The sequence below is a fragment of the Aegilops tauschii genome, chromosome 7 (genome assembly GCF_002575655.3).
Source record: "Aegilops tauschii subsp. strangulata cultivar AL8/78 chromosome 7, Aet v6.0, whole genome shotgun sequence".
NCBI classification, from domain to species: domain Eukaryota; kingdom Viridiplantae; phylum Streptophyta; class Magnoliopsida; order Poales; family Poaceae; genus Aegilops; species Aegilops tauschii.
In genome coordinates, this window is record NC_053041.3 from 8,165,450 (window position 1) to 8,192,219 (window position 26,770).

At 46.8% G+C, this 26,770-nt stretch overlaps 1 protein-coding gene and 1 pseudogene across 1 annotated transcript; both read right to left on the bottom strand.

Annotated features, from left to right (window-relative positions):
* Window positions 1-1,645: 1,645 nt before the first annotated feature.
* Window positions 1,646-8,518, bottom strand: LOC109785088 (uncharacterized). The gene is made up of 2 exons (XM_073505734.1): window positions 7,650-8,518; window positions 1,646-2,523 (listed from the first exon to the last, which is right to left on the bottom strand). Exons 1-2 carry the CDS (start codon window positions 8,500-8,502, stop codon window positions 1,949-1,951), a joined length of 1,428 nt encoding a protein of 475 aa, XP_073361835.1. The 5' UTR covers window positions 8,503-8,518; the 3' UTR covers window positions 1,646-1,948.
* A 4,536-nt stretch (window positions 8,519-13,054) lies between these two features.
* Window positions 13,055-26,103, bottom strand: LOC141027992 (uncharacterized; annotated as a pseudogene).
* Window positions 26,104-26,770: the final 667 nt, after the last annotated feature.

Below are 26,770 nucleotides of genomic sequence, written 5' to 3' on the forward strand. Positions count from 1 at the left end.
TCTCAACTCTTGAAACTCTCAAACCCATTCGTAGAAAATGATTTAGAAGGCTAATTCAAATACTAATCACTTAACATAGTGTGTATGCCTAACCATGTACTAGCATCTTTCATTTACTTGTAAACATGGATCCATCGGTCCTTTTCTCGGAGTCTAGTTTATGTACATAACATGCCAAAAGAATTTCCAACCTACAGCTGCCTAATTCTATTCTTATAGGCAGTTTGGCAGATTGATGCTTGTCCAACAAGGACATCGGCAATATCCATGGCACAAACATCAATCCGAATGGTCCGAATAATTGTCCCTGTTAGATAAGAATCAATCTGCCCAACTGCCTATACGAATAGAATTAGGCATCTGTAGGTTGGAAATTAGTTCGGCCTCTTATATACATAAAGAGACAGAGACTGATGGATCCATGTTTACAAGTATACGAAAGATGCCAATACACGGTTAGGCATGAACACTGTTGTAAGTGATTAGTATTTTAAGTAGCCTTCTTAATTAGTTTTAACGAATAGGTTCGAGAGCTTCATGAGTCGAGGACAATTCTGCGGTCTAATAGTTGATTTGAGAAAACTGCATGACGAACACCCGTTTTGTATGGTTGACCAATGCGTGTGCATTCATTGTTAATTTTTATTGTCTGATTTCGTATCCTTGCGCCCATTCGGGTTCACGCGGAGTTACAGATGATCAATGTGATTTTTATATGGGTGCTCGGATGTTCAACTGGATATATATTTCTGAAAGCTAGGACGGTGAGGACGTCACACATGTCCAATCCGAAGTGTCGGTGGTATAAGGCATGGTGTGAATAATCTGGTGGGCTTGAGCTAGGTCGGCGAGGACGCCACATGTGTTCAATCTGAAAGTGTCGGTGGTATAAAGCATTGTGTGGACATTCCAGAATGCTCACTACAAGAGAAAGTTCTTACAAATGCATGGTTTCTTGTTGGAATGGTTATAGCCTTTCTAAGATTGTGCTTTCAAATATATTTTTGTGTTCCCATATAAAATCATGGAGTTCCTCATTTACTGATGTTCTATATTGTGCTTGCTGAGTATTTTTGTACTCACTGTTGCATACATATGGATTTCCTGTACTAAAGGACACTGGTAGAAAACAGGGCTTTGGTCACAGCCCAATATACACATTAGTCCTGGTTGGACTACAAACCGGGACTAATGTGTTCGAGCGGCTAAAGGCATTAGTCCCGGTTCAAATGAGACCTTTAGTCCCGGTTTGAGACACGAACCGGGACTAAAGGCATCGCAACCTTTAGTCCCGGTTCGTGTCTCAAAACGGGACTAAAGGGGTTCGTATCTCAAACTCTAGCCCCCTGTGTATCGCCATTTCAGTTTGAAAAAAACAAAAGAAAATGATGAAAAATTCAAAAATTAAAATCCTTCGAGATGTAGTTATATTAATACATCTACTAGTTAGGAAAATTTAAAAACTTAAGTTTGGACATGTTTTGCAAAAAAGTGTTATGAAATAGTAAAACGGCTATAACTTTTGCATACGATGTCGGAAAAAATGTATAATATATCAAAATGTTCAGCACGAAAATCCGCATCCTGTAAAGCGTATGGTTCAACAAGTATGTTGGTATGGGTTACAAGTGGATGTGAAAACTTCTTTTACACAGTACGGACAATTTATTCATAGTTCTTCAAAAAGAAAACACACACTACAAAACCGATGGAAGACCACAATTGGTAACATGTTATACGGTTACTATATGATACGCTGTTACACAAAGACAATGTATGCATGCTCCACAGCTCCCCGTCACAAGTAGCGAGTCAGAGCTGCAAATCCATGTACATATAGATTATTACACTTCGATATGTCACCTGTGTGACCACACAAGAGAATTTAATGCATGTATCGCATTCATATGCAGGTGATACTGATAGTACATATAGTAATCGATGGAGCTTAATTAGGGCAGCGGAAGTCTTTCGGCACTCTCTTGCCGCACTGGTTGACGAGCACCTCGATGGCGATGGGCAGCATGAGGTTGATGTTGAGCGCCTTGACCTTGATGGTGGTGCAAAGGCAGAGAGCAGCGTCGACGTCGGCAACGCCGGACAGCAGCGGGCAGCATGTATTGCTGGCGCTACTGCCGATCACCGTGTGCAACAGCCCATTGAGCACGTCCACGCACGCACGCAGCTTTAGTGTGTCCACGGGGCACTTGCCGGTCGATGTAGCCGGCGCTGCGGCCGGGGCTGGGGGTGGCGTCGGAGTCACAGGGGTGGGTGCTGGCGGCATCACGGGGGTCGATATTGGGGCCACCGGGATTGGCGTTGGAGAGACAGGGGTTGGTGCTGGCATCGGAGTCACAGGGGTCGGTGGTGGCGGCATCATAGGAGTCGGTGCTGGGGCCACCGGGGTTGGCGTTGGAGAAACGGGGGTCGGTGCTGGCATCGGAGTCGCCGATGTTGGTGTTGGCGGCATCACAGGGGCCGGTGTTGGGGCCATCGGGGTTGGCGTTGGAGAGACAGGGATTGGTGCTGGCATCGGAACCACATGGGTCGGTGTTGGGGCCACCGGACTTGGCGTTGGAGAGAAAGGGGTCGATGCCGGCGTCGGTGTTGGTGGCATCACAGGGGTTGGTGTTGGGGCCACCGGGTTTGGCGTTGGAGAAACAGGGGTCGGTGCCGGCGTTGGTGTCACAGGCGTCTGTGTTGGCGGCATCACGGGTGTAGGTGTTGGGGCCACCGGTGTTGGTGTTGGAGAGAGAGGAGCTGGTACCGGCTTCGGAGTTATAGGGGTTGGTATTGGAGGCATCATGGGGGTCGGTGCCGATGTTGGAGTTACAGAGGTCGGTATGGGCGTGGGTGCCGCAGTGTTTGTAGGTGGAGGGATGAAGACAGTCGGGGTCGGTGCCGGCGTCGGAGTCACCGGGGTGAGTGTGGGTGTTGGTGAGGGCATGGGAGTTTGTGAAGGTGGAGGGCAGGGTATGGACGATGGTGAAGACTTGTGCTTACACGGTGGAGGCTGGGAAGGCTTTGTCGGCGGGCATGATCGGCACGACGCGGACTGCGCGAGATGCACGGCTAAGGAGAGCAGCGCCACCAGCAAGAACGCCGCAATGCGGGCCATGCTCTTGGAGCTTAAGGTCTTGGTGTTGGAATAGCTTTCTTGCTCTTGACTAACAGAATGCCTCGGTATGGGCATGCTTATATAGGCGTGCCGTGTACTGTCTTTTATTTTTCTATTGAAATGGTGTACTTTCTCTGTCGACCTGACCAAGTGTGGAGCCCTCTTCCCCCGTGACGATCTTTCCAGGATTGCTGGACCTCTCCCACTTGCACACGTCTGGATGAAATTAACACACCTCATCGTCCACGCTCAGGGACCAGCGCTCCACTAGTCTATCTATCTTCTATTCTATACCTAATATGTACAACTACTACTCCCTCCGTTCCAAAATAAACGTCTCAACTTTGTACTAACTTTAGTGCAAAATTATACTAGTGTTGAAACACTTGTTTTGAGAAGGAGGGAGTAATAAAGTAATAATCTTCTTCCTCTCTGGCTGGTCGTGATCATCTTCTTCCTCTCTGTCTCTCTCTCATGGTCGACGGTGGGGCTCGCCGGGGTGAGGTGCCTGCGACTCCGACCTGCTCCTACCTCTCTTCTCTTTCTCTCTCTAACTCTCCCCGTCTCCCCCTCTCTCTTCCTCATAATCTTCCTCTATTATGCACTATAGGGTTAATTCGGGAGGGAGTCTCCCCTAGACGATACCCGGGACCCCGATTGCCGCCACAACCACCGGTCTTCATCTCCTAAATTCGGCATCTCCGAGCAACCGTACAACACCCCGACCAACATGTCGTCTTCGCTATGACCATGCGAGCCTACTTCCCTCTTTCCCTGCTCGATTTCGTGCCTGGACCCCCCTGCTCGGAGCCGCCGCCGTGATCAAGCTCGACATAATCGGTTGTACGGCAGCCCGCCTACGTCTCCTGCGCCAGTCACACTGGCGCGCGTTGTCTAGCTACCCCGCACCTCGCGCCCTCCGACCACAGTCATTCGGCTACCTACGTTGAGCCGACGGTGAGATACCGGCGAGCACATGAACTCAAGACCGGGCTTGTGTTCCAGGTGTGGACCGGTGTTGACCTTGACTGTGGGCCGATGGCCCACATGTGAGGAAGAGAGAGGGTCTGAGAGAGAAGGTTTTATTTTTACTTTTATAATTTTTGTTTGGCCCACTTGTAAGTGTGTGCGAGAGGGGTGAGAGAGTCTTTTTTCATTTTTGTAGTTTGGCCCCACAAGTAAGTGAGTGAGACAGGGGGTGAGAGAAAGAGTTTTTTCCTTTGATTTTTCATAGTGGGTCCCGCATGTGAATGACATAAGGAGACAGGGGCAATGATGTCCCTAAAACGTCTAGTACACGCACAATGAGCTTTGGTCAGACGGAAACGACACAAAAGGGCATTTCTATAAGGGGAACTAATGACAGAGGGGAAAATTTGAGTATGCATCGAAATTAGTGGCAAATCTGAGTAGTGGATTCGAGTTAGGGGCACAAATGTAAATGTCCATGTCTTTTAAACCGTAACTCCAATTTTAACATGTTATATGTGGAATTTGATTAGAAAAATGTGTAGAATCTGAATATGATCCTATTTTACATGTCTACTATTTTTAAATGCTATTTATGGTTGAACTTTAATCAATACAGCACAATTCGTCTTCATTTTGGACGCGGATCCGTATTACAAGTTAACACACGGCACGCAATGTTATGTGATGTTTGGCAAGGAGTGAGCTAGGTAAATGATTATAGTGAGTCTATTATAATCCATGTCTTGTTGTATTTGCACCGGGTTCTCACTTTGTACATATACCATGATCTAACAACCTACGTATGTAACTTTTCTTGGTGAAATCCACGCGCGTACTTACCAATGGACTGAACATTTGTTTTTTAGTGAATACACAAACAATTTTTTAACAGGATGTACATACACTTAAAAAATTAATGAACATCGGAAGTGAATGAATGTTTATTTTGAAAATATCCAAACAATACTTGTGATAGTCATAAACTTTAATATTGGAACCGATAAGTAAGATATTAATTTGTGTTCCATCTGCTGCATGTTACGGTGGCACATAATTTATAGATCTGGCCTCCTCAGTGTTGAATGGCACCACCCAGATATTGCATGTTTGTGGTCGTAGGTGCACGGTATCAATATGACAAATCAGAATAAAAATTGAATTGAAATGAAAATAGTTGCTCAGCTAAAAAATGTTTACTCTCCCGTTTGCAACGCACAGAAACCATGCATTTGTAAGAACTTTCTCTTGTATTGAGCATTCCGGAATATCCACACAATGCTTTATACCACCTACACTTTCGGATTGAACAAGTGTCGCGTCCACAACGACCGCTCAAGCCCACCGGATTATTCACACCACGCCTTAAACCACAGACACTTCGTATTAGACATGTGTGACGTCCTCACCGTCCTGGCTTTCAGAAATAAATATCCCGTGGAACATCTGAGCATCGATATAAAAATCACATTGATCATCCGTAACTCCAAGTGAACCCGAATGGGCACAAGGATACGAAATCAGACAATAAGAAATAACAACGAATGCACACACAATGGTCAACCCTACAAAACAGGGGTTCGTCGCGCACTTGCCTCGACTCAACTATTAGACCGTAGAATTGTCTCAACTCTTGAAACTCTCAAACCCATTCGTAGAAAATGATTTAGAAGGCTAATTCAAATACTAATCACTTAACATAGTGTGTATGCCTAACCATGTACTGGCATCTTTCATTTACTTGTAAACATGGATCCATCAGTCCTTTTCTCAGAGTCTAGTTTATGTACATAACATGCCAAAAGAATTTCCAACCTACAGCTGCCTAATTCTATTCTTATAGGCAGTTTGGCAGATTGATGCTTGTCCAACAAGGACATCGGCAATATCCATGGCACAAACATCAATCCGAATGGTCCGAATAATTGTCCCTGTTAGATAAGAATCAATCTGCCCAACTGCCTATACGAATAGAATTAGGCATCTGTAGGTTGGAAATTAGTTCGGCCTCTTATGTACATAAAGAGATAGAGACTGATGGATCCATGTTTACAAGTATATGAAAGATGCCAATACCTGTTGTAAGTGATTAGTATTTGAAGTAGCCTTCTTAATTAGTTTTAACGAATAGGTTCGAGAGCTTCAAGAGTCGAGGACAATTCTGCGGTCTAATAGTTGATTTGAGAAAAGTGCATGACGAACTCCCGTTTTGTATGGTTGACCATTGTGTGTGCATTCATTGTTAATTTTTTATTGTCTGATTTCGTATCCTTGCGCCCATTCGGGTTCACGCGGAGTTACAGATGATCAATGTGATTTTTATATGGGTGCTTGGATGTTCCACTGGATATATATTTCTGAAAGCTAGGACGGTGAGGACGTCACACATGTCCAATCCGAAGTGTCGGTGGTATAAGGCATGGTGTGAATAATCTGGTGGGCTTGAGCTAGGTTGGCGAGGACGCCACACGTGTTCAATCTGAAAGTGTCGGTGGTATAAAGCATTGTGTGGACATTCCAGAATGCTCACTACAAGAGAAAGTTCTTACAAATGCATGGTTTCTTGTTGGGATGGTTATAGCCTTTCTAAGATTGTGCTTTCAGATATATTTTTGTGTTCCCATCTGAAATCATGGAGTTCCTCATTTACTGATGTTCTATATTGTGCTTGCTGAGTATTTTTGTACTCACTCTTGCATACATATGGATTTCCTGTACTAAAGGACACAGGTAGAAAACAGAGCTTTGGTCACAGCCCAATATACACGTTAGTCCCGGTTGCACTCCGAACCGGGACTAATGTGTTCGAGCGGCTAAAGGCATTAGTCCCGGTTCAAATGAGACCTTTAGTCCCGGTTTGAGACACGAACCGGGACTAAAGGCATCGCACCCTTTAGTCCCGGTTCGTGTCTCAAACCGGGACTAAAGGGGTTCGTGTCTCAAACTCTACCCCCTGTGTATCGCCATTTCAGTTTGAAAAAAAAACAAAAGAAAATGATAAAAAATTCAAAAAATAAAATCCTTCGCGAGGTAGTTATATTAATACATCTACTAGTTAGGAAAATTTAAAAACTTAAGTTTGGACATGTTTTGCAAAAAAGTGTTATGAAAAAGTAAAACGGCTATAACTTTTGCAGACGATGTCGGAAAAAATGTATAATATATCAAAATGTTCAGCACGAAAATCCGCATCCTGTAAAGCGTATGGTTCAACAAGTATGTTGGTATGGGTTACAAGTGGATGTGAAAACTTCTTTTACACAGTACGGACATTTTATTCATAGTTCTTCAAAAAGAAAACACACATTACAAAACCGATGGAAGACCACAATTGGTAACATGTTATACGGTTACTATATGATACGCTGTTACACAAAGACAATGTATGCATGCTCCACAGCTCCCCGTCACAAGTAGCGAGTCAGAGCTGCAAATCCATGTACATATAGATTATTACACTTCGATATGTCACCTGTGTGACCACACAAGAGAATTTAATGCATGTATCGCATTCATATGCAGGTGATACTGATAGTACATATAGTAATCGATGGAGCTTAATTAGGGCAGCGGAAGTCTTTCGGCACTCTCTTGCCGCACTGGTTGACGAGCACCTCGATGGCGATGGGCAGCATGAGGTTGATGTTGAGGGCCTTGACCTTGATGGTGGTGCAAAGGCAGCGAGCAGCGTCGAGGTCGGCAACGCCGGACAGCAGCGGGCAGCATGTAGTGCTGGCGCTACTGCCGATCACCGTGTGCAACAGCCCATTGAGCACGTCCACGCACGCACGCAGCTTTAGTGTGTCCACGGGGCACTTGCCGGTCGATGTAGCCGGCGCTGCAGCCGGGGCTGGGGGTGGCGTCGGAGTCACAGGGGTGGGTGCTGGCGGCATCACGGGGGTCGATATTGGGGCCACCGGGATTGGCGTTGGAGAGACAGGGGTTGGTGCTGGCATCGGAGTCACAGGGTTCGGTGGTGGCGGCATCATAGGAGTCGGTGCTGGGGCCACCGGGGTTGGCGTTGGAGAAACGGGGGTCGGTGCTGGCATCGGAGTCGCCGATGTTGGTGTTGGCGGCATCACAGGGGCCGGTGTTGGGGCCACCGGGGTTGGCGTTGGAGAGACAGGGGTTGGTGCTGGCATCGGAACCACATGGGTCGGTGTTGGGGCCACCGGACTTGGCGTTGGAGAGAAAGGGGTCGATGCCGGCGTCGGTGTTGGTGGCATCACAGGGGTAGGTGTTGGGGCCACCGGGTTTGGCGTTGGAGAAACAGGGGTCGGTGCCGGCGTTGGTGTCACAGGCGTCTGTGTTGGCGGCATCACGGGTGTAGGTGTTGGGGCCACCGGTGTTGGTGTTGGAGAGAGAGGAGCTGGTACCGGCTTCGGAGTTATAGGGGTTGGTATTGGAGGCATCATAGGGGTCGGTGCCGATGTTGGAATTACAGAGGTCGGTATAGCGTGGGTGCCGGAGTGTTTGTAGGTGGAGGGATAAAGACAGTCGGGGTCAGTGCCGGCGTCGGAGTCACCGGGGTAAGTGTGGGTGTTGGTGAGGGCATGGGAGTTTGTGAAGGTGGAGGGCAGGATATGGACGATGGTGAAGACTTTTTCTTACACGGTGGAGGCTGGGAAGGCTTTGTCGGCGGGCATGATCGGCACGACGCGGACTGCGCGAGATGCACGGCTAAGGAGAGCAGCGCCACCAGCAAGAACGCCGCAATGCGGGCCATGCTCTTGGAGCTTAAGGTCTTGGTGTTGGAATAGCTTTCTTGCTCTTGACTAACAGACTGCCTCGGTATGGGCATGCTTATCTGGCGTGCCGTGTACTGTCTTTGATTTTTCTATTGAAATGGTGTACTTTCTCTGTCGACCTGACCAAGTGTGGAGCCCTCTTCCCCCGTGACGATCTTTCCAGGATTGCTGCACCTCTCCCACTTGCACACGTCTGGATGAAATTAACACACCTCATCGTCCACGCTCAGGGACCAGCGCTCCACTAGTCTATCTATCTTCTATTCTATACCTAATATGTATAACTACTACTGCCTCCGTTCCAAAATAAACGTCTCAACTTTGTACTAACTTTAGTGCAAAATTATACTAGTGTTGAAACACTTGTTTTGAGAAGGAGGGAGTAATAAAGTAATAATCTTCTTCCTCTCTGGCTGGTCATGATCATCGTCTTCCTCTCTGTCTCTCTCTCATGGTCGACGGTGGGGCTCGCCGGGGTGAGGTGCCTGGGACTCCGACCTGCTCGTACCTCTCTTCTCTTTCTCTCCCTAACTCTCCCCGTCTACCCCTCTCTCTTCCTCGTAATCTTCCTCTATTATGCACTATAGGGTTAATTCGGGAGGGAGCCTCCCCTAGACGATACCCGGGACCCCGATTGCCGCCACAACCACCGGTCTTCATCTCCTAAATTCGGCATCTCCGAGCAACCGTACAACACCCCGACCAACATGTCGTCTTCGCTATGACCATGCGAGCCTACTTCCCTCTTTCCCTGCTCAATTTCGTGCCCGGACCCCCCTGCTCGGAGCCGCCGCCGTGATCAAGCTCGACATAATCGGCTGTACGGCGGCCCGCCTACGTCTGCTGCGCCAGTCACACTGGCGCGCGTTGTCTAGCTACCCTGCACCTTGCGCCCTCCAACCGCAGTCATTCGGCCACCTACGTTGAGCCGACAGTGAGATACCGGCGAGCAACAGAACTCAATACTGGGCTTGTTTTCCAGGTGTGGACCGGTGTTGACCTTGACTGTGGGCCCATGGCCCACATGTCAGGAAGAGAGAGGGTCTGAGAGAGAAGGTTTTATTTTTACTTTTATAATTTTTGTTTGGCCCACTTGTAAGTGTGTGCGAGAGGGGTGAGAGAGTCTTTTTTCATTTTTGTAGTTTGGCCCCACAAGTAAGTGAGTGAGAGAGGGGGTGAGAGAAAGAGTTTTTTCCTTTGATTTTTCATAGTGGGTCCCGCATTTGAATGACATAAGGAGACAGGGGCAATGATGTCCCTAAAACGTCTAGTACACGCTCAATGAGCTTTGGTCAGACGGAAACGACACAAAAGGGCATTTCTATAAGGGGAACTAATGACAGAGGGGAAATTTTGAGTATGCATCGAAATTAGGGGCAAATCTGAGTAGTGGATTCGAGTTAGGGGCACAAATGTAAATGTCCATGTCTTTTAAACCGTAACTCCAATTTTAACATGTTATATGTGGAATTTGATTAGAAAAATGTGTAGAATCAGAATATGATGCTATTTTACATGTCTACTATTTTTAAATGCTATTTATGGTTGAACTTTAATCAATACAGCACAATTCGTCTTCATTTTGGACGCGGATCCGTATTACAAGTTAACACACGGCACGCAATGTTATGTGATGTTTGGCAAGGAGTGAGCTAGGTAAATGATTATGGTGAGTCTATTATAATCCATCGTCTTGTTGTATTTGCACCGGGTTCTCACTTTGTACATATACCATGATCTAACAACCTACGTATGTAACTTTTCTTGGTGAATTCCACGCGCGTACTTACCAATGGACTGAACATTTGTTTTTTAGTGAATACACAAACAATTTTTTAACAGGATGTACATACACTGAAAAAATTCATGAACATCGGAAGTGAATGAATGTTTATTTTGAAAATATCCAAACAATTGTTGTGGTAGTCATAAACTTTAATATTGGAACCGATAAGTATGATATTAATTTGTGTTACATCTGCTGCATGTCACGGTGACACATAATTTATAGATCTGACCTCCTCAGTGTTGAATGGCACCACCCAGATATTGCATGTTTGTGGTTGTAGGTGCACGGTATCAATATGACGAATCAGAATAAAAATTGAATTGAAATGAAAATAGTTGCTTAGCTAAAAAATGTTTACTCTCCCGTTTGCAACGCACAGAAACCATGCATTTGTAAGAACTTTCTCTTGTATTGAGCATTCCGGAATATCCACGCAATGCTTTATACCACCTACACTTTCGGATTGAACAAGTGTCGCGTCCACAACGACCTAGCTCAAGCCCACCGGATTATTCACACCACGCCTTAAACCACAGACACTTCGTATTAGACATGTGTGACGTCCTCACCGTCCTGGCTTTCAGAAATAAATATCCCGTGGAACATCTGAGCATCGATATAAAAATCACATTGATCATCCGTAACTCCGAGTGAACCCGAATGGGCACAAGGATACGAAATCAGACAATAAGAAATAACAACGAATGCACACACAATGGTCAACCCTACAAAACAGGGGTTCGTCACGCACTTGCCTCGACTCAACTATTAGACCGTAGAATTGTCTCAACTCTTGAAACTCTCAAACCCATTCGTAGAAAATGATTTAGAAGGCTAATTCAAATACTAATCACTTAACATAGTGTGTATGCCTAACCATGTACTGGCATCTTTCATTTACTTGTAAACATGGATCCATCAGTCCTTTTCTCAGACTCTAGTTTATGTACATAACATGCCAAAAGAATTTCCAACCTACAGCTGCCTAATTCTATTCTTATAGGCAGCTTGGCAGATTGATGCTTGTCCAACAAGGACATCCGCAATATGCATGGCACAAACATCAATCCGAATGGTCCGAATAATTGTCCCTGTTAGATAAGAATCAATCTGCCCAACTGCCTATACGAATAGAATTAGGCATCTGTAGGTTGGAAATTAGTTCGGCCTCTTATGTACATAAAGAGATAGAGACTGATGGATCCATGTTTACAAGTATATGAAAGATGCCAATACACGGTTAGGCATGAACACTGTTGTAAGTGATTAGTATTTGAAGTAGCCTTCTTAATTAGTTTTAACGAATAGGTTCGAGAGCTTCAAGAGTCGAGGACAATTCTGCGGTCTAATAGTTGATTTGAGAAAACTGCATGACGAACACCGGTTTTGTATGGTTGACCAATGTGTGTGCATTCATTGTTAATTTTTATTGTCTGATTTCGTATCCTTGCACCCATTCGGGTTCACGCGGAGTTACAGATGATCAATGTGATTTTTATATGGGTGCTCGGATGTTCCACTGGATATATATTTCTGAAAGCTAGGACGGTGAGGACGTCACACATGTCCAATCCGAAGTGTCGGTGGTATAAGGCATGGTGTGAATAATCTGGTGGGCTTGAGCTAGGTCGGCGAGGACGCCACACGTGTTCAATCTGAAAGTGTCGGTGGTATAAAGCATTGTGTGGACATTCCAGAATGCTCACTACAAGAGAAAGTTCTTACAAATGCATGGTTTCTTGTTGGGATGGTTATAGCCTTTCTAAGATTGTGCTTTCAGATATATTTTTGTGTTCCCATCTGAAATCATGGAGTTCCTCATTTACTGATGTTCTATATTGTGTTTGCTGAGTATTTTTGTACTCACTCTTGCATACATATGGATTTCCTGTACTAAAGGACACTGGTAGAAAACAGGGCTTTGGTCACAGCCCAATATACACATTAGTCCCGGTTGCACTACGAACCGGGACTAATGTGTTCGAGCGGCTAAAGGCATTAGTCTCGGTTCAAATGAGACCTTTAGTCCCGGTTTGAGACACGAACCGGGACTAAAGGCATCGCACCCTTTAGTCCCGGTTCGTGTCTCAAACCGGGACTAAAGGGGTTCGTGTCTCAAACTCTACCCCCTGTTTATCGCCATTTCAGTTTGAAAAAAAAACAAAAGAAAATGATAAAAAATTGAAAAAATAAAATCCTTCGAGATGTAGTTATATTACTACATCTACTAGTTAGGAAAATTTAAAAACTTAAGTTTGGACATGTTTTGCAAAAAAGTGTTATGAAAAAGTAAAACGGCTATAACTTTTGCATACGATGTCGGAAAAAATGTATAATATATCAAAATGTTTAGCACGAAAATCCGCATCCTGTAAAGCGTATGGTTCAACAAGTATGTTGGTATGGGTTACAAGTGGATGTGAAAACTTCTTTTACACAGTACGGACATTTTATTCATAGTTTTTCAACAAGAAAACACACACTACAAAACCGATGGAAGACCACAATTGGTAACATGTTATCCGGTTACTATATGATACGCTGTTACACAATGACAATGTATGCATGCTCCACAGCTCCCCGTCACAAGTAGCGAGTCAGAGCTGCAAATCCATGTACATATAGATTATTACACTTCGATATGTCACCTGTGTGACCACACAAGAGAATTTAATGCATGTATCGCATTCATATGCAGGTGATACTGATAGTACATATAGTAATCGATGGAGCTTAATTAGGGCAGCGGAAGTCTTTCGGCACTCTCTTGCCGCACTGGTTGACGAGCACCTCGATGGCGATGGGCAGCATGAGGTTGATGTTGAGGGCCTTGACCTTGATGGTGGTGCAAAGGCAGAGAGCAGCGTCGAGGTCGGCAACGCCGGACAGCAGCGGGCAGCATGTATTGCTGGCGCTACTGCCGATCACCGTGTGCAACAGCCCATTGAGCACGTCCACGCACGCACGCAGCTTTAGTGTGTCCACGGGGCACTTGCCGGTCGATGTAGCCGGCGCTGCGGCCGGGGCTGGGGGTGGCGTCGGAGTCACAGGGGTGGGTGCTGGCGGCATCACGGGGGTCGATATTGGGGCCACCGGGATTGGCGTTGGAGAGACAGGGGTTGGTGCTGGCATCGGAGTCACAGGGGTCGGTGGTGGCGGCATCATAGGAGTCGGTGTTGGGGCCACCGGGGTTGGCGTTGGAGAAACGGGGGTCGGTGCTGGCATCGGAGTCGCCGATGTTGGTGTTGGCGGCATCACAGGGGCCGGTATTGGGGCCACCGGGGTTGGCGTTGGAGAGACAGGGGTTGGTGCTGGCATCGGAACCACATGGGTCGGTGTTGGGGCCACCGGACTTGGCGTTGGAGAGAAAGGGGTCGATGCCGGCGTCGGTGTTGGTGGCATCACAGGGGTAGGTGTTGGGGCCACCGGGTTTGGCGTTGGAGAAACAGGGGTCGGTGCCGGCGTTGGTGTCACAGGCGTCTGTGTTGGCGGCATCACGGGTGTAGGTGTTGGGGCCACCGGTGTTGGTGTTGGAGAGAGAGGAGCTGGTACCGGCTTCGGAGTTATAGGGGTTGGTATTGGAGGCATCATAGGGGTCGGTGCCGATGTTGGGGTTACAGAGGTCGGTATGGGCGTGGGTGCCGGAGCGTTTGTAGGTGGAGGGATGAAGACAGTCGGGGTCGGTGCCGGCGTCGGAGTCACCGGGGTAAGTGTGGGTGTTGGTGAGGGCATGGGAGTTTGTGAAGGTGGAGGGCAGGGTATTGACGATGGTGAAGACTTGTGCTTACACGGTGGAGGCTGGGAAGGCTTTGTCGGCGGGCATGATCGGCACGACGTGGACTGCGCGAGATGCACGGCTAAGGAGAGCAGCGCCACCAGCAAGAACGCCGTAATGCGGGCCATGCTCTTGGAGCTTAAGGTCTTGGTGTTGGAATAGCTTTCTTGCTCTTGACTAACAGAATGCCTCGGTATGGGCATGCTTATATAGGCGTGCCGTGTACTGTCTTTGATTTTTCTATTGAAATGGTGTACTTTCTCTGTCGACCTGACCAAGTGTGGAGCCCTCTTCCCCGTGACGATCTTTCCAGGATTGCTGGACCTCTCCCACTTGCACACGTCTGGATGAAATTAACACACCTCATCGTCCACGCTCAGGGACCAGCGCTCCACTAGTCTATCTATCTTCTATTCTATACCTAATATGTATAACTACTACTGCCTCCGTTCCAAAATAAACGTCTCAACTTTGTACTAACTTTAGTGCAAAATTATACTAGTGTTGAAACACTTGTTTTGAGAAGGAGGGAGTAATAAAGTAATAATCTTCTTCCTCTCTGGCTGGTCATGATCATCTTCTTCCTCTCTGTCTCTCTCCCATGGTCGACGGTGAGGCTCGCCGGTGTGAGGTGCCCGCGACTCCGACCTGCTCCTACCTCTCTTCTCTTTCTCTCTCTAACTCTCCCCGTCTCCCCCTCTCTCTTCCAAGTAATCTTCCTCTAGTATGCACTATAGGGTTAATTCGGGAGGGAGCCTCCCCTAGACGATACGCGGGACCCCGATTGCCGCCACAACCACCGGTCTTCATCTCCTAAATTCGGCATCTCCGAGCAACCGTACAACACCCCGACCAACATGTCGTCTTCGCTATGACCATGCGAGCCTACTTCCCTCTTTCCCTGCTCGATTTCGTGCCCGGACCCCCCTGCTCGGAGCCGCCGCCGTGATCAAGCTCGACATAATCGGTTGTACGGCGGCCCGCCTACGTCTGCTGCGCCAGTCACACTGGCGCGCGTTGTCTAGCTACCCCGCACCTCGCGCCCTCCGACCGCAGTCATTCGGCCACCTACGTTGAGCCGACGGTGAGATACCGGCGAGCACATGAACGCAAGACCGGGCTTGTGTTCCAGGTGTGGACCGGTGTTGACCTTGACTGTGGGCCCATGGCCCACATGTCAGGAAGAGAGAGCGTCTGAGAGAGAAGGTTTTATATTTACTTTTATAATTTTTGTTTGGCCCACTTGTAAGTGTGTGCGAGAGGTGTGAGAAAGTCTTTTTTCATTTTTGTAGTTTGGCCCCACAAGCAAGTGAGTGAGAGAGGGGGTGAGAGAAAGAGTTTTTTCCTTTGATTTTTCATAGTGGGTCCCGCATGTGAATGACATAAGGAGACAGGGGCAATGATGTCCCTAAAACGTCTAGTACACGCTCAATGAGCTTTGGTCAGACGAAAACGACACAAAAGGGCATTTCTATAAGGGGAACTAACGACAGACGGGGAAATTTGAGTATGCATCGAAATTAGGGGCAAATCTGAGTAGTGGATTCGAGTTAGGGGCACAAATGTAAATGTCCATGTCTTTTAAACCGTAACTCCAATTTTAACATGGTATATGTGGAATTTGATTAGAAAAATGTGTAGAATCTGAATATGATGCTATTTTACATGTCTACTATTTTTAAATGCTATTTATGGTTGAACTTTAATCAATACAGCACAATTCGTCTTCATTTTGGACGCGGATCCGTATTACAAGTTAACACACGGCACGCAATGTTATGTGATGTTTGGCAAGGAGTGAGCTAGGTAAATGATTATAGTGAGTCTATTATAATCCATCGTCTTGTTGTAATTGCACCGGGTTCTCACTTTGTACATATACCATGATCTAACAACCTACGTATGTAACTTTTCTTGGTGAATTCCACGCGCGTACTTACCAATGGACTGAACATTTGTTTTTTAGTGAATACACAAACAATTTTTTAACAGGATGTACATACACTGAAAAAATTCATGAACATCGGAAGTGAATGAATGTTTATTTTGAAAATATCCAAACAATTCTTGTGATAGTCATAAACTTTAATATTGGAACCGATAAGTATGATATTAATTTGTGTTCCATCTGCTGCATGTCACGGTGACACATAATTTATAGATCTGGCCTCCTCAGTGTTGAATGGCACCACCCAGATATTGCATGTTTGTGGTCGTAGGTGCACGGTATCAATATGACGAATCAGAATAAAAATTGAATTGAAATGAAAATAGTTGCTCAGCTAAAAAATGTTTACTCTCCCGTTTGCAACACACAGAAACCATGCATTTGTAAGAACTTTCTCTTGTATTGAGCATTCCGGAATATCCACACAATGCTTTATACCAACTACACTTTCGGATTGAACAAGTGTCGCGTCCACAACGACCTAGCTCAAGCCCACCGGATTATTCACACCACGCCTTAAACCACAGACACTTCGTATTAGACATGTGTGACGTCCTCACCGTCCTGGCTTTCAGAAATAAATATCCCGTGGAACATCTGAGCATCGATATAAAAATCACATTGATCATCCGTAACTCCGAGTGAACCCGAATGGGCACAAGGATACGAAATCAGACAATAAGAAATAACAACGAATGCACACACAATGGTCAACCCTACAAAACAGGGGTTCGTCAGGCACTTGCCTCGACTCAACTATTAGACCGTAGAATTGTCTCAACTCTTGAAACTCTCAAACCCATTCGTAGAAAATGATTTAGAAGGCTAATTCAAATACTAATCACTTAACATAGTGTGTATGCCTAACCATGTACTGGCATCTTTCATTTACTTGTAAACATGGATCCATCAGTCCTTTTCTCAGAGTCTAGTTTATGTACATAACATGCCAAAAGAATTTCCAGCCTACAGCTGCCTAATTCTATTCTTATAGGCAGTTTGGCAGATTGATGCTTGTCCAACAAGGACATCCGCAATATCCATGGCACAAACATCAATCCGAATGGTCCGAATAATTGTCCCTGTTAGATAAGAATCAATCTTCCTACTGCCTATACGAATAGAAGTAGGCATCTGTTGGTTGGAAATTAGTTCGGCCTCTTATGTACATAAAGAGATAGAGACTGATGGATCCATGTTTACAAGTATATGAAAGATGCCAATACACGGTTAGGCATGAACACTGTTGTAAGTGATTAGTATTTGAAGTAGCCTTCTTAATTAGTTTTAACGAATAGGTTCGAGAGCTTCAAGAGTCGAGGACAATTCTGCGGTCTAATAGTTGATTTGAGAAAACTGCATGACGAACACCCGTTTTGTATGGTTGACCAATGTGTGTGCATTCATTGTTAATTTTTATTGTCTGATTTCGTATCCTTGCGCCCATTCGGGTTCACGCGGAGTTACAGATGATCAATGTGATTTTTATATGGGTGCTCGGATGTTCCACTGGATATATATTTCTGAAAGCTAGGACGGTGAGGACGTCACACATGTCCAATCCGAAGTGTCGGTGGTATAAGGCATGGTGTGAATAATCTGGTGGGCTTGAGCTAGGTCGGCGAGGACGCCACACGTGTTCAATCTGAAAGTGTCGGTGGTATAAAGCATTGTGTGGACATTCCAGAATGCTCACTACAAGAGAAAGTTCTTACAAATGCATGGTTTCTTGTTGGGATGGTTATAGCCTTTCTAAGATTGTGCTTTCAGATATATTTTTGTGTTCCCATCTGAAATCATGGAGTTCCTCATTTACTGATGTTCTATATTGTGTTTGCTGAGTATTTTTGTACTCACTCTTGCATACATATGGATTTCCTGTACTAAAGGACACTGGTAGAAAACAGGGCTTTGGTCACAGCCCAATATACACATTAGTCCCGGTTGCACTACGAACCGGGACTAATGTGTTCGAGCGGCTAAAGGCATTAGTCCCGGTTCAAATGAGACCTTTAGTCCCGGTTTGAGACACGAACCGGGACTAAAGGCATCGCACCCTTTAGTCCCGGTTCGTGTCTCAAACCGGGACTAAAGGGGTTCGTGTCTCAAACTCTACCCCCCTGTTTATCGCCATTTCAGTTTGAAAAAAAAACAAAAGAAAATGATAAAAAATTGAAAAAATAAAATCCTTCGAGATGTAGTTATATTACTACATCTACTAGTTAGGAAAATTTAAAAACTTAAGTTTGGACATGTTTTGCAAAAAAGTGTTATGAAAAAGTAAAACGGCTATAACTTTTGCATACGATGTCGGAAAAAATGTATAATATATCAAAATGTTCAGCACGAAAATCCGCATCCTGTAAAGCGTATGGTTCAACAAGTATGTTGGTATGGGTTACAAGTGGATGTGAAAACTTCTTTTACACAGTACGGACATTTTATTCATAGTTTTTCAAAAAGAAAACACACACTACAAAACCGATGGAAGACCACAATTGGTAACATGTTATCCGGTTACTATATGATACGCTGTTACACAAAGACAATGTATGCATGCTCCACAGCTCCCCGTCACAAGTAGCGAGTCAGAGCTGCAAATCCATGTACATATAGATTATTACACTTCGATATGTCACCTGTGTGACCACACAAGAGAATTTAATGCATGTATCGCATTCATATGCAGGTGATACTGATAGTACATATAGTAATCGATGGAGCTTAATTAGGGCAGCGGAAGTCTTTCGGCACTCTCTTGCCGCACTGGTTGACGAGCACCTCGATGGCGATGGGCAGCATGAGGTTGATGTTGAGGGCCTTGACCTTGATGGTGGTGCAAAGGCAGAGAGCAGCGTCGAGGTCGGCAACGCCGGACAGCAGCGGGCAGCATGTATTGCTGGCGCTACTGCCGATCACCGTGTGCAACAGCCCATTGAGCACGTCCACGCACGCACGCAGCTTTAGTGTGTCCACGGGGCACTTGCCGGTCGATGTAGCCGGCGCTGCGGCCGGGGCTGGGGGTGGCGTCGGAGTCACAGGGGTGGGTGCTGGCGGCATCACGGGGGTCGATATTGGGGCCACCGGGATTGGCGTTGGAGAGACAGGGGTTGGTGCTGGCATCGGAGTCACAGGGGTCGGTGGTGGCGGCATCATAGGAGTCGGTGTTGGGGCCACCGGGGTTGGCGTTGGAGAAACGGGGGTCGGTGCTGGCATCGGAGTCGCCGATGTTGGTGTTGGCGGCATCACAGGGGCCGGTGTTGGGGCCACCGGGGTTGGCGTTGGAGAGACAGGGGTTGGTGCTGGCATCGGAACCACATGGGTCGGTGTTGGGGCCACCGGACTTGGCGTTGGAGAGAAAGGGGTCGATGCCGGCGTCGGTGTTGGTGGCATCACAGGGGTAGGTGTTGGGGCCACCGGGTTTGGCGTTGGAGAAACAGGGGTCGGTGCCGGCGTTGGTGTCACAGGCGTCTGTGTTGGCGGCATCACGGGTGTAGGTGTTGGGGCCACCGGTGTTGGTGTTGGAGAGAGAGGAGCTGGTACCGGCTTCTGAGTTATAGGGGTTGGTATTGGAGGCATCATAGGGGTCGGTGCCGATGTTGGGGTTACAGAGGTCGGTATGGGCGTGGGTGCCGGAGCGTTTGTAGGTGGAGGGATGAAGACAGTCGGGGTCGGTGCCGGCGTCGGAGTCACCGGGGTAAGTGTGGGTGTTGGTGAGGGCATGGGAGTTTGTGAAGGTGGAGGGCAGGGTATTGACGATGGTGAAGACTTGTGCTTACACGGTGGAGGCTGGGAAGGCTTTGTCGGCGGGCATGATCGGCATGACGTGGACTGCGCGAGATGCACGGCTAAGGAGAGCAGCGCCACCAGCAAGAACGCCGTAATGCGGGCCATGCTCTTGGAGCTTAAGGTCTTGGTGTTGGAATAGCTTTCTTGCTCTTGACTAACAGAATGCCTCGGTATGGGCATGCTTATATAGGCGTGCCGTGTACTGTCTTTGATTTTTCTATTGAAATGGTGTACTTTCTCTGTCGACCTGACCAAGTGTGGAGCCCTCTTCCCCGTGACGATCTTTCCAGGATTGCTGGACCTCTCCCACTTGCACACGTCTGGATGAAATTAACACACCTCATCGTCCACGCTCAGGGACCAGCGCTCCACTAGTCTATCTATCTTCTATTCTATACCTAATATGTATAACTACTACTGCCTCCGTTCCAAAATAAACGTCTCAACTTTGTACTAACTTTAGTGAAAAATTATACTAGTGTTGAAACACTTGTTTTGAGAAGGAGGGAGTAATAAAGTAATAATCTTCTTCCTCTCTGGCTGGTCATGATCATCTTCTTCCTCTCTGTCTCTCTCCCATGGTCGACGGTGGGGCTCGCCGGGGTGAGGTGCCTGCGACTCCGACCTGCTCCTACCTCTCTTCTCTTTCTCTCTCTAACTCTCCCCGTCTCCCCCTCTCTCTTCCAAGTAATCTTCCTCTAGTATGCACTATAGGGTTAATTCGGGAGGGAGCCTCCCCTAGACGATACGCGGGACCCCGATTGCCGCCACAACCACCGGTCTTCATCTCCTAAATTCGGCATCTCCGAGCAACCGTACAACACCCCGACCAACATGTCGTCTTCGCTATGACCATGCGAGCCTACTTCCCTCTTTCCCTGCTCGATTTCGTGCCCGGACCCCCCTGCTCGGAGCCGCCGCCGTGATCAAGCTCGACATAATCGGTTGTACGGCGGCCCGCCTACGTCTGCTGCGCCAGTCACACTGGCGCGCGTTGTCTAGCTACCCCGCACCTCGCGCCCTCCGACCGCAGTCATTCGGCCACCTACGTTGAGCCGACGGTGAGATACCGGCGAGCACATGAACTCAAGACCGGGCTTGTGTTCCAGGTGTGGACCGGTGTTGACCTTGACTGTGGGCCCATGGCCCACATGTCAGGAAGAGAGAGGGTCTGAGAGAGAAGGTTTTATTTTTACTTTTATAATTTTTGTTTGGCCCACTTGTAAGTGTGTGCGAGAGGTGTGAGAAAGTCTTTTTTCATTTTTGTAGTTTGGCCCCACAAGCAAGTGAGTGAGAGAGGGGGTGAGAGAAAGAGTTTTTTCCTTTGATTTTTCATAGTGGGTCCCGCATGTGAATGACATAAGGAGACAGGGGCAATGATGTCCCTAAAACGTCCAGTACACGCTCAATGAGCTTTGGTCAGACGGAAACGACACAAAAGGGCATTTCTATAAGGGGAACTAACGACAGACGGGGAAATTTGAGTATGCATCGAAATTAGGGGCAAATCTGAGTAGTGGATTCGAGTTAGGGGCACAAATGTAAATGTCCATGTCTTTTAAACCGTAACTCCAATTTTAACATGGTATATGTGGAATTTGATTAGAAAAATGTGTAGAATCTGAATATGATGCTATTTTACATGTCTACTATTTTTAAATGCTATTTATGGTTGAACTTTAATCAATACAGCACAATTCGTCTTCATTTTGGACGCGGATCCGTATTACAAGTTAACACACGGCACGCAATGTTATGTGATGTTTGGCAAGGAGTGAGCTAGGTAAATGATTATAGTGAGTCTATTATAATCCATCGTCTTGTTGTAATTGCACCGGGTTCTCACTTTGTACATATACCATGATCTAACAACCTACGTATGTAACTTTTCTTGGTGAATTCCACGCGCGTACTTACCAATGGACTGAACATTTGTTTTTTAGTGAATACACAAACAATTTTTTAACAGGATGTACATACACTGAAAAAATTCATGAACATCGGAAGTGAATGAATGTTTATTTTGAAAATATCCAAACAATTCTTGTGATAGTCATAAACTTTAATATTGGAACCGATAAGTATGATATTAATTTGTGTTCCATCTGCTGCATGTCACGGTGACACATAATTTATAGATCTGGCCTCCTCAGTGTTGAATGGCACCACCCAGATATTGCATGTTTGTGGTCGTAGGTGCACGGTATCAATATGACGAATCAGAATAAAAATTGAATTGAAATGAAAATAGTTGCTTAGCTAAAAAATGTTTACTCTCCCGTTTGCAACACACAGAAACCATGCATTTGTAAGAACTTTCTCTTGTATTGAGCATTCCGGAATATCCACACAATGCTTTATACCAACTACACTTTCGGATTGAACAAGTGTCGCGTCCACAACGACCTAGCTCAAGCCCACCGGATTATTCACACCACGCCTTAAACCACAGACACTTCGTATTAGACATGTGTGACGTCCTCACCGTCCTGGCTTTCAGAAATAAATATCCCGTGGAACATCTGAGCATCGATATAAAAATCACATTGATCATCCGTAACTCCGAGTGAACCCGAATGGGCACAAGGATACGAAATCAGACAATAAGAAATAACTACGAATGCACACACAATGGTCAACCCTACAAAACAGGGGTTCGTCAGGCACTTGCCTCGACTCAACTATTAGACCGTAGAATTGTCTCAACTCTTGAAACTCTCAAACCCATTCGTAGAAAATGATTTAGAAGGCTAATTCAAATACTAATCACTTAACATAGTGTGTATGCCTAACCATGTACTGGCATCTTTCATTTACTTGTAAACATGGATCCATCAGTCCTTTTCTCAGAGTCTAGTTTATGTACATAACATGCCAAAAGAATTTCCAGCCTACAGCTGCCTAATTCTATTCTTATAGGCAGCTTGGCAGATTGATGCTTGTCCAACAAGGACATCCGCAATATCCATGGCACAAACATCAATCCGAATGGTCCGAATAATTGTCCCTGTTAGATAAGAATCAATCTGCCCAACTGCCTATACGAATAGAATTAGGCATCTGTAGGTTGGAAATTAGTTCGGCCTCTTATGTACATAAAGAGATAGAGACTGATGGATCCATGTTTACAAGTATATGAAAGATGCCAATACACGGTTAGGCATGAACACTGTTGTAAGTGATTAGTATTTGAAGTAGCCTTCTTAATTAGTTTTAACGAATAGGTTCGAGAGCTTCAAGAGTCGAGGACAATTCTGCGGTCTAATAGTTGATTTGAGAAAACTGCATGACGAACACCCGTTTTGTATGGTTGACCAATGTGTGTGCATTCATTGTTAATTTTTATTGTCTGATTTCGTATCCTTGCGCCCATTCGGGTTCACGCGGAGTTACAGATGATCAATGTGATTTTTATATGGGTGCTCGGATGTTCCACTGGATATATATTTCTGAAAGCTAGGACGGTGAGGACGTCACACATGTCCAATCCGAAGTGTCGGTGGTATAAGGCATGGTGTGAATAATCTGGTGGGCTTGAGCTAGGTCGGCGAGGACGCCACACGTGTTCAATCTGAAAGTGTCGGTGGTATAAAGCATTGTGTGGACATTCCAGAATGCTCACTACAAGAGAAAGTTCTTACAAATGCATGGTTTCTTGTTGGGATGGTTATAGCCTTTCTAAGATTGTGCTTTCAGATATATTTTTGTGTTCCCATCTGAAATCATGGAGTTCCTCATTTACTGATGTTCTATATTGTGTTTGCTGAGTATTTTTGTACTCACTCTTGCATACATATGGATTTCCTGTACTAAAGGACACTGGTAGAAAACAGGGCTTTGGTCACAGCCCAATATACACATTAGTCCCGGTTGCACTACGAACCGGGACTAATGTGTTCGAGCGGCTAAAGGCATTAGTCCCGGTTCAAATGAGACCTTTAGTCCCGGTTTGAGACACGAACCTGGACTAAAGGCATCGCACCCTTTAGTCCCGGTTCGTGTCTCAAACCGGGACTAAAGGGGTTCGTGTCTCAAACTCTACCCCCTGTTTATCGCCATTTCAGTTTGAAAAAAAAACAAAAGAAAATGATAAAAAATTGAAAAAATAAAATCCTTCGAGATGTAGTTATATTACTACATCTACTAGTTAGGAAAATTTAAAAACTTAAGTTTGGACATGTTTTGCAAAAAAGTGTTATGAAAAAGTAAAACGGCTATAACTTTTGCATACGATGTCGGAAAAAATGTATAATATATCAAAATGTTCAGCACGAAAATCCGCATCCTGTAAAGCGTATGGTTCAACAAGTATGTTGGTATGGGTTACAAGTGGATGTGAAAACTTCTTTTACACAGTACGGACATTTTATTCATAGTTTTTCAAAAAGAAAACACACACTACAAAACCGATGGAAGACCACAATTGGTAACATGTTATCCGGTTACTATATGATACGCTGTTACACAAAGACAATGTATGCATGCTCCACAGCTCCCCGTCACAAGTAGCGAGTCAGAGCTGCAAATCCATGTACATATAGATTATTACACTTCGATATGTCACCTGTGTGACCACACAAGAGAATTTAATGCATGTATCGCATTCATATGCAGGTGATACTGATAGTACATATAGTAATCGATGGAGCTTAATTAGGGCAGCGGAAGTCTTTCGGCACTCTCTTGCCGCACTGGTTGACGAGCACCTCGATGGCGATGGGCAGCATGAGGTTGATGTTGAGGGCCTTGACCTTGATGGTGGTGCAAAGGCAGAGAGCAGCGTCGAGGTCGGCAACGCCGGACAGCAGCGGGCAGCATGTATTGCTGGCGCTACTGCCGATCACCGTGTGCAACAGCCCATTGAGCACGTCCACGCATGCACGCAGCTTTAGTGTGTCCACGGGGCACTTGCCGGTCGATGTAGCCGGCGCTGCGGCCGGGGCTGGGGGTGGCGTCGGAGTCACAGGGGTGGGTGCTGGCGGCATCACGGGGGTCGATATTGGGGCCACCGGGATTGGCGTTGGAGAGACAGGGGTTGGTGCTGGCATCGGAGTCACAGGGGTCGGTGGTGGCGGCATCATAGGAGTCGGTGTTGGGGCCACCGGGGTTGGCGTTGGAGAAACGGGGGTCGGTGCTGGCATCGGAGTCGCCGATGTTGGTGTTGGCGGCATCACAGGGGCCGGTGTTGGGGCCACCGGGGTTGGCGTTGGAGAGACAGGGGTTGGTGCTGGCATCGGAACCACATGGGTCGGTGTTGGGGCCACCGGACTTGGCGTTGGAGAGAAAGGGGTCGATGCCGGCGTCGGTGTTGGTGGCATCACAGGGGTAGGTGTTGGGGCCACCGGGTTTGGCGTTGGAGAAACAGGGGTCGGTGCCGGCGTTGGTGTCAAAGGCGTCTGTGTTGGCGGCATCACGGGTGTAGGTGTTGGGGCCACCGGTGTTGGTGTTGGAGAGAGAGGAGCTGGTACCGGCTTCGGAGTTATAGGGGTTGGTATTGGAGGCATCATAGGGGTCGGTGCCGATGTTGGGGTTACAGAGGTCGGTAAGGGCGTGGGTGCCGGAGCGTTTGTAGGTGGAGGGATGAAGACAGTCGGGGTCGGTGCCGGCGTCGGAGTCACCGGGGTAAGTGTGGGTGTTGGTGAGGGCATGGGAGTTTGTGAAGGTGGAGGGCAGGGTATTGACGATGGTGAAGACTTGTGCTTACACGGTGGAGGCTGGGAAGGCTTTGTCGGCGGGCATGATCGGCATGACGTGGACTGCGCGAGATGCACGGCTAAGGAGAGCAGCGCCACCAGCAAGAACGCCGTAATGCGGGCCATGCTCTTGGAGCTTAAGGTCTTGGTGTTGGAATAGCTTTCTTGCTCTTGACTAACAGAATGCCTCGGTATGGGCATGCTTATATAGGCGTGCCGTGTACTGTCTTTGATTTTTCTATTGAAATGGTGTACTTTCTCTGTCGACCTGACCAAGTGTGGAGCCCTCTTCCCCGTGACGATCTTTCCAGGATTGCTGGACCTCTCCCACTTGCACACGTCTGGATGAAATTAACACACCTCATCGTCCACGCTCAGGGACCAGCGCTCCACTAGTCTATCTATCTTCTATTCTATACCTAATATGTATAACTACTACTGCCTCCGTTCCAAAATAAACGTCTCAACTTTGTACTAACTTTAGTGCAAAATTATACTAGTGTTGAAACACTTGTTTTGAGAAGGAGGGAGTAATAAAGTAATAATCTTCTTCCTCTCTGGCTGGTCATGATCATCTTCTTCCTCTCTGTCTCTCTCCCATGGTCGACGGTGGGGCTCGCCGGGGTGAGGTGCCTGCGACTCCGACCTGCTCCTACCTCTCTTCTCTTTCTCTCTCTAACTCTCCCCGTCTCCCCCTCTCTCTTCCAAGTAATCTTCCTCTAGTATGCACTATAGGGTTAATTCGGGAGGGAGCCTCCCCTAGACGATACGCGGGACCCCGATTGCCGCCACAACCACCGGTCTTCATCTCCTAAATTCGGCATCTCCGAGCAACCGTACAACACCCCGACCAACATGTCGTCTTCGCTATGACCATGCGAGCCTACTTCCCTCTTTCCCTGCTCGATTTCGTGCCCGGACCCCCCTGCTCGGAGCCGCCG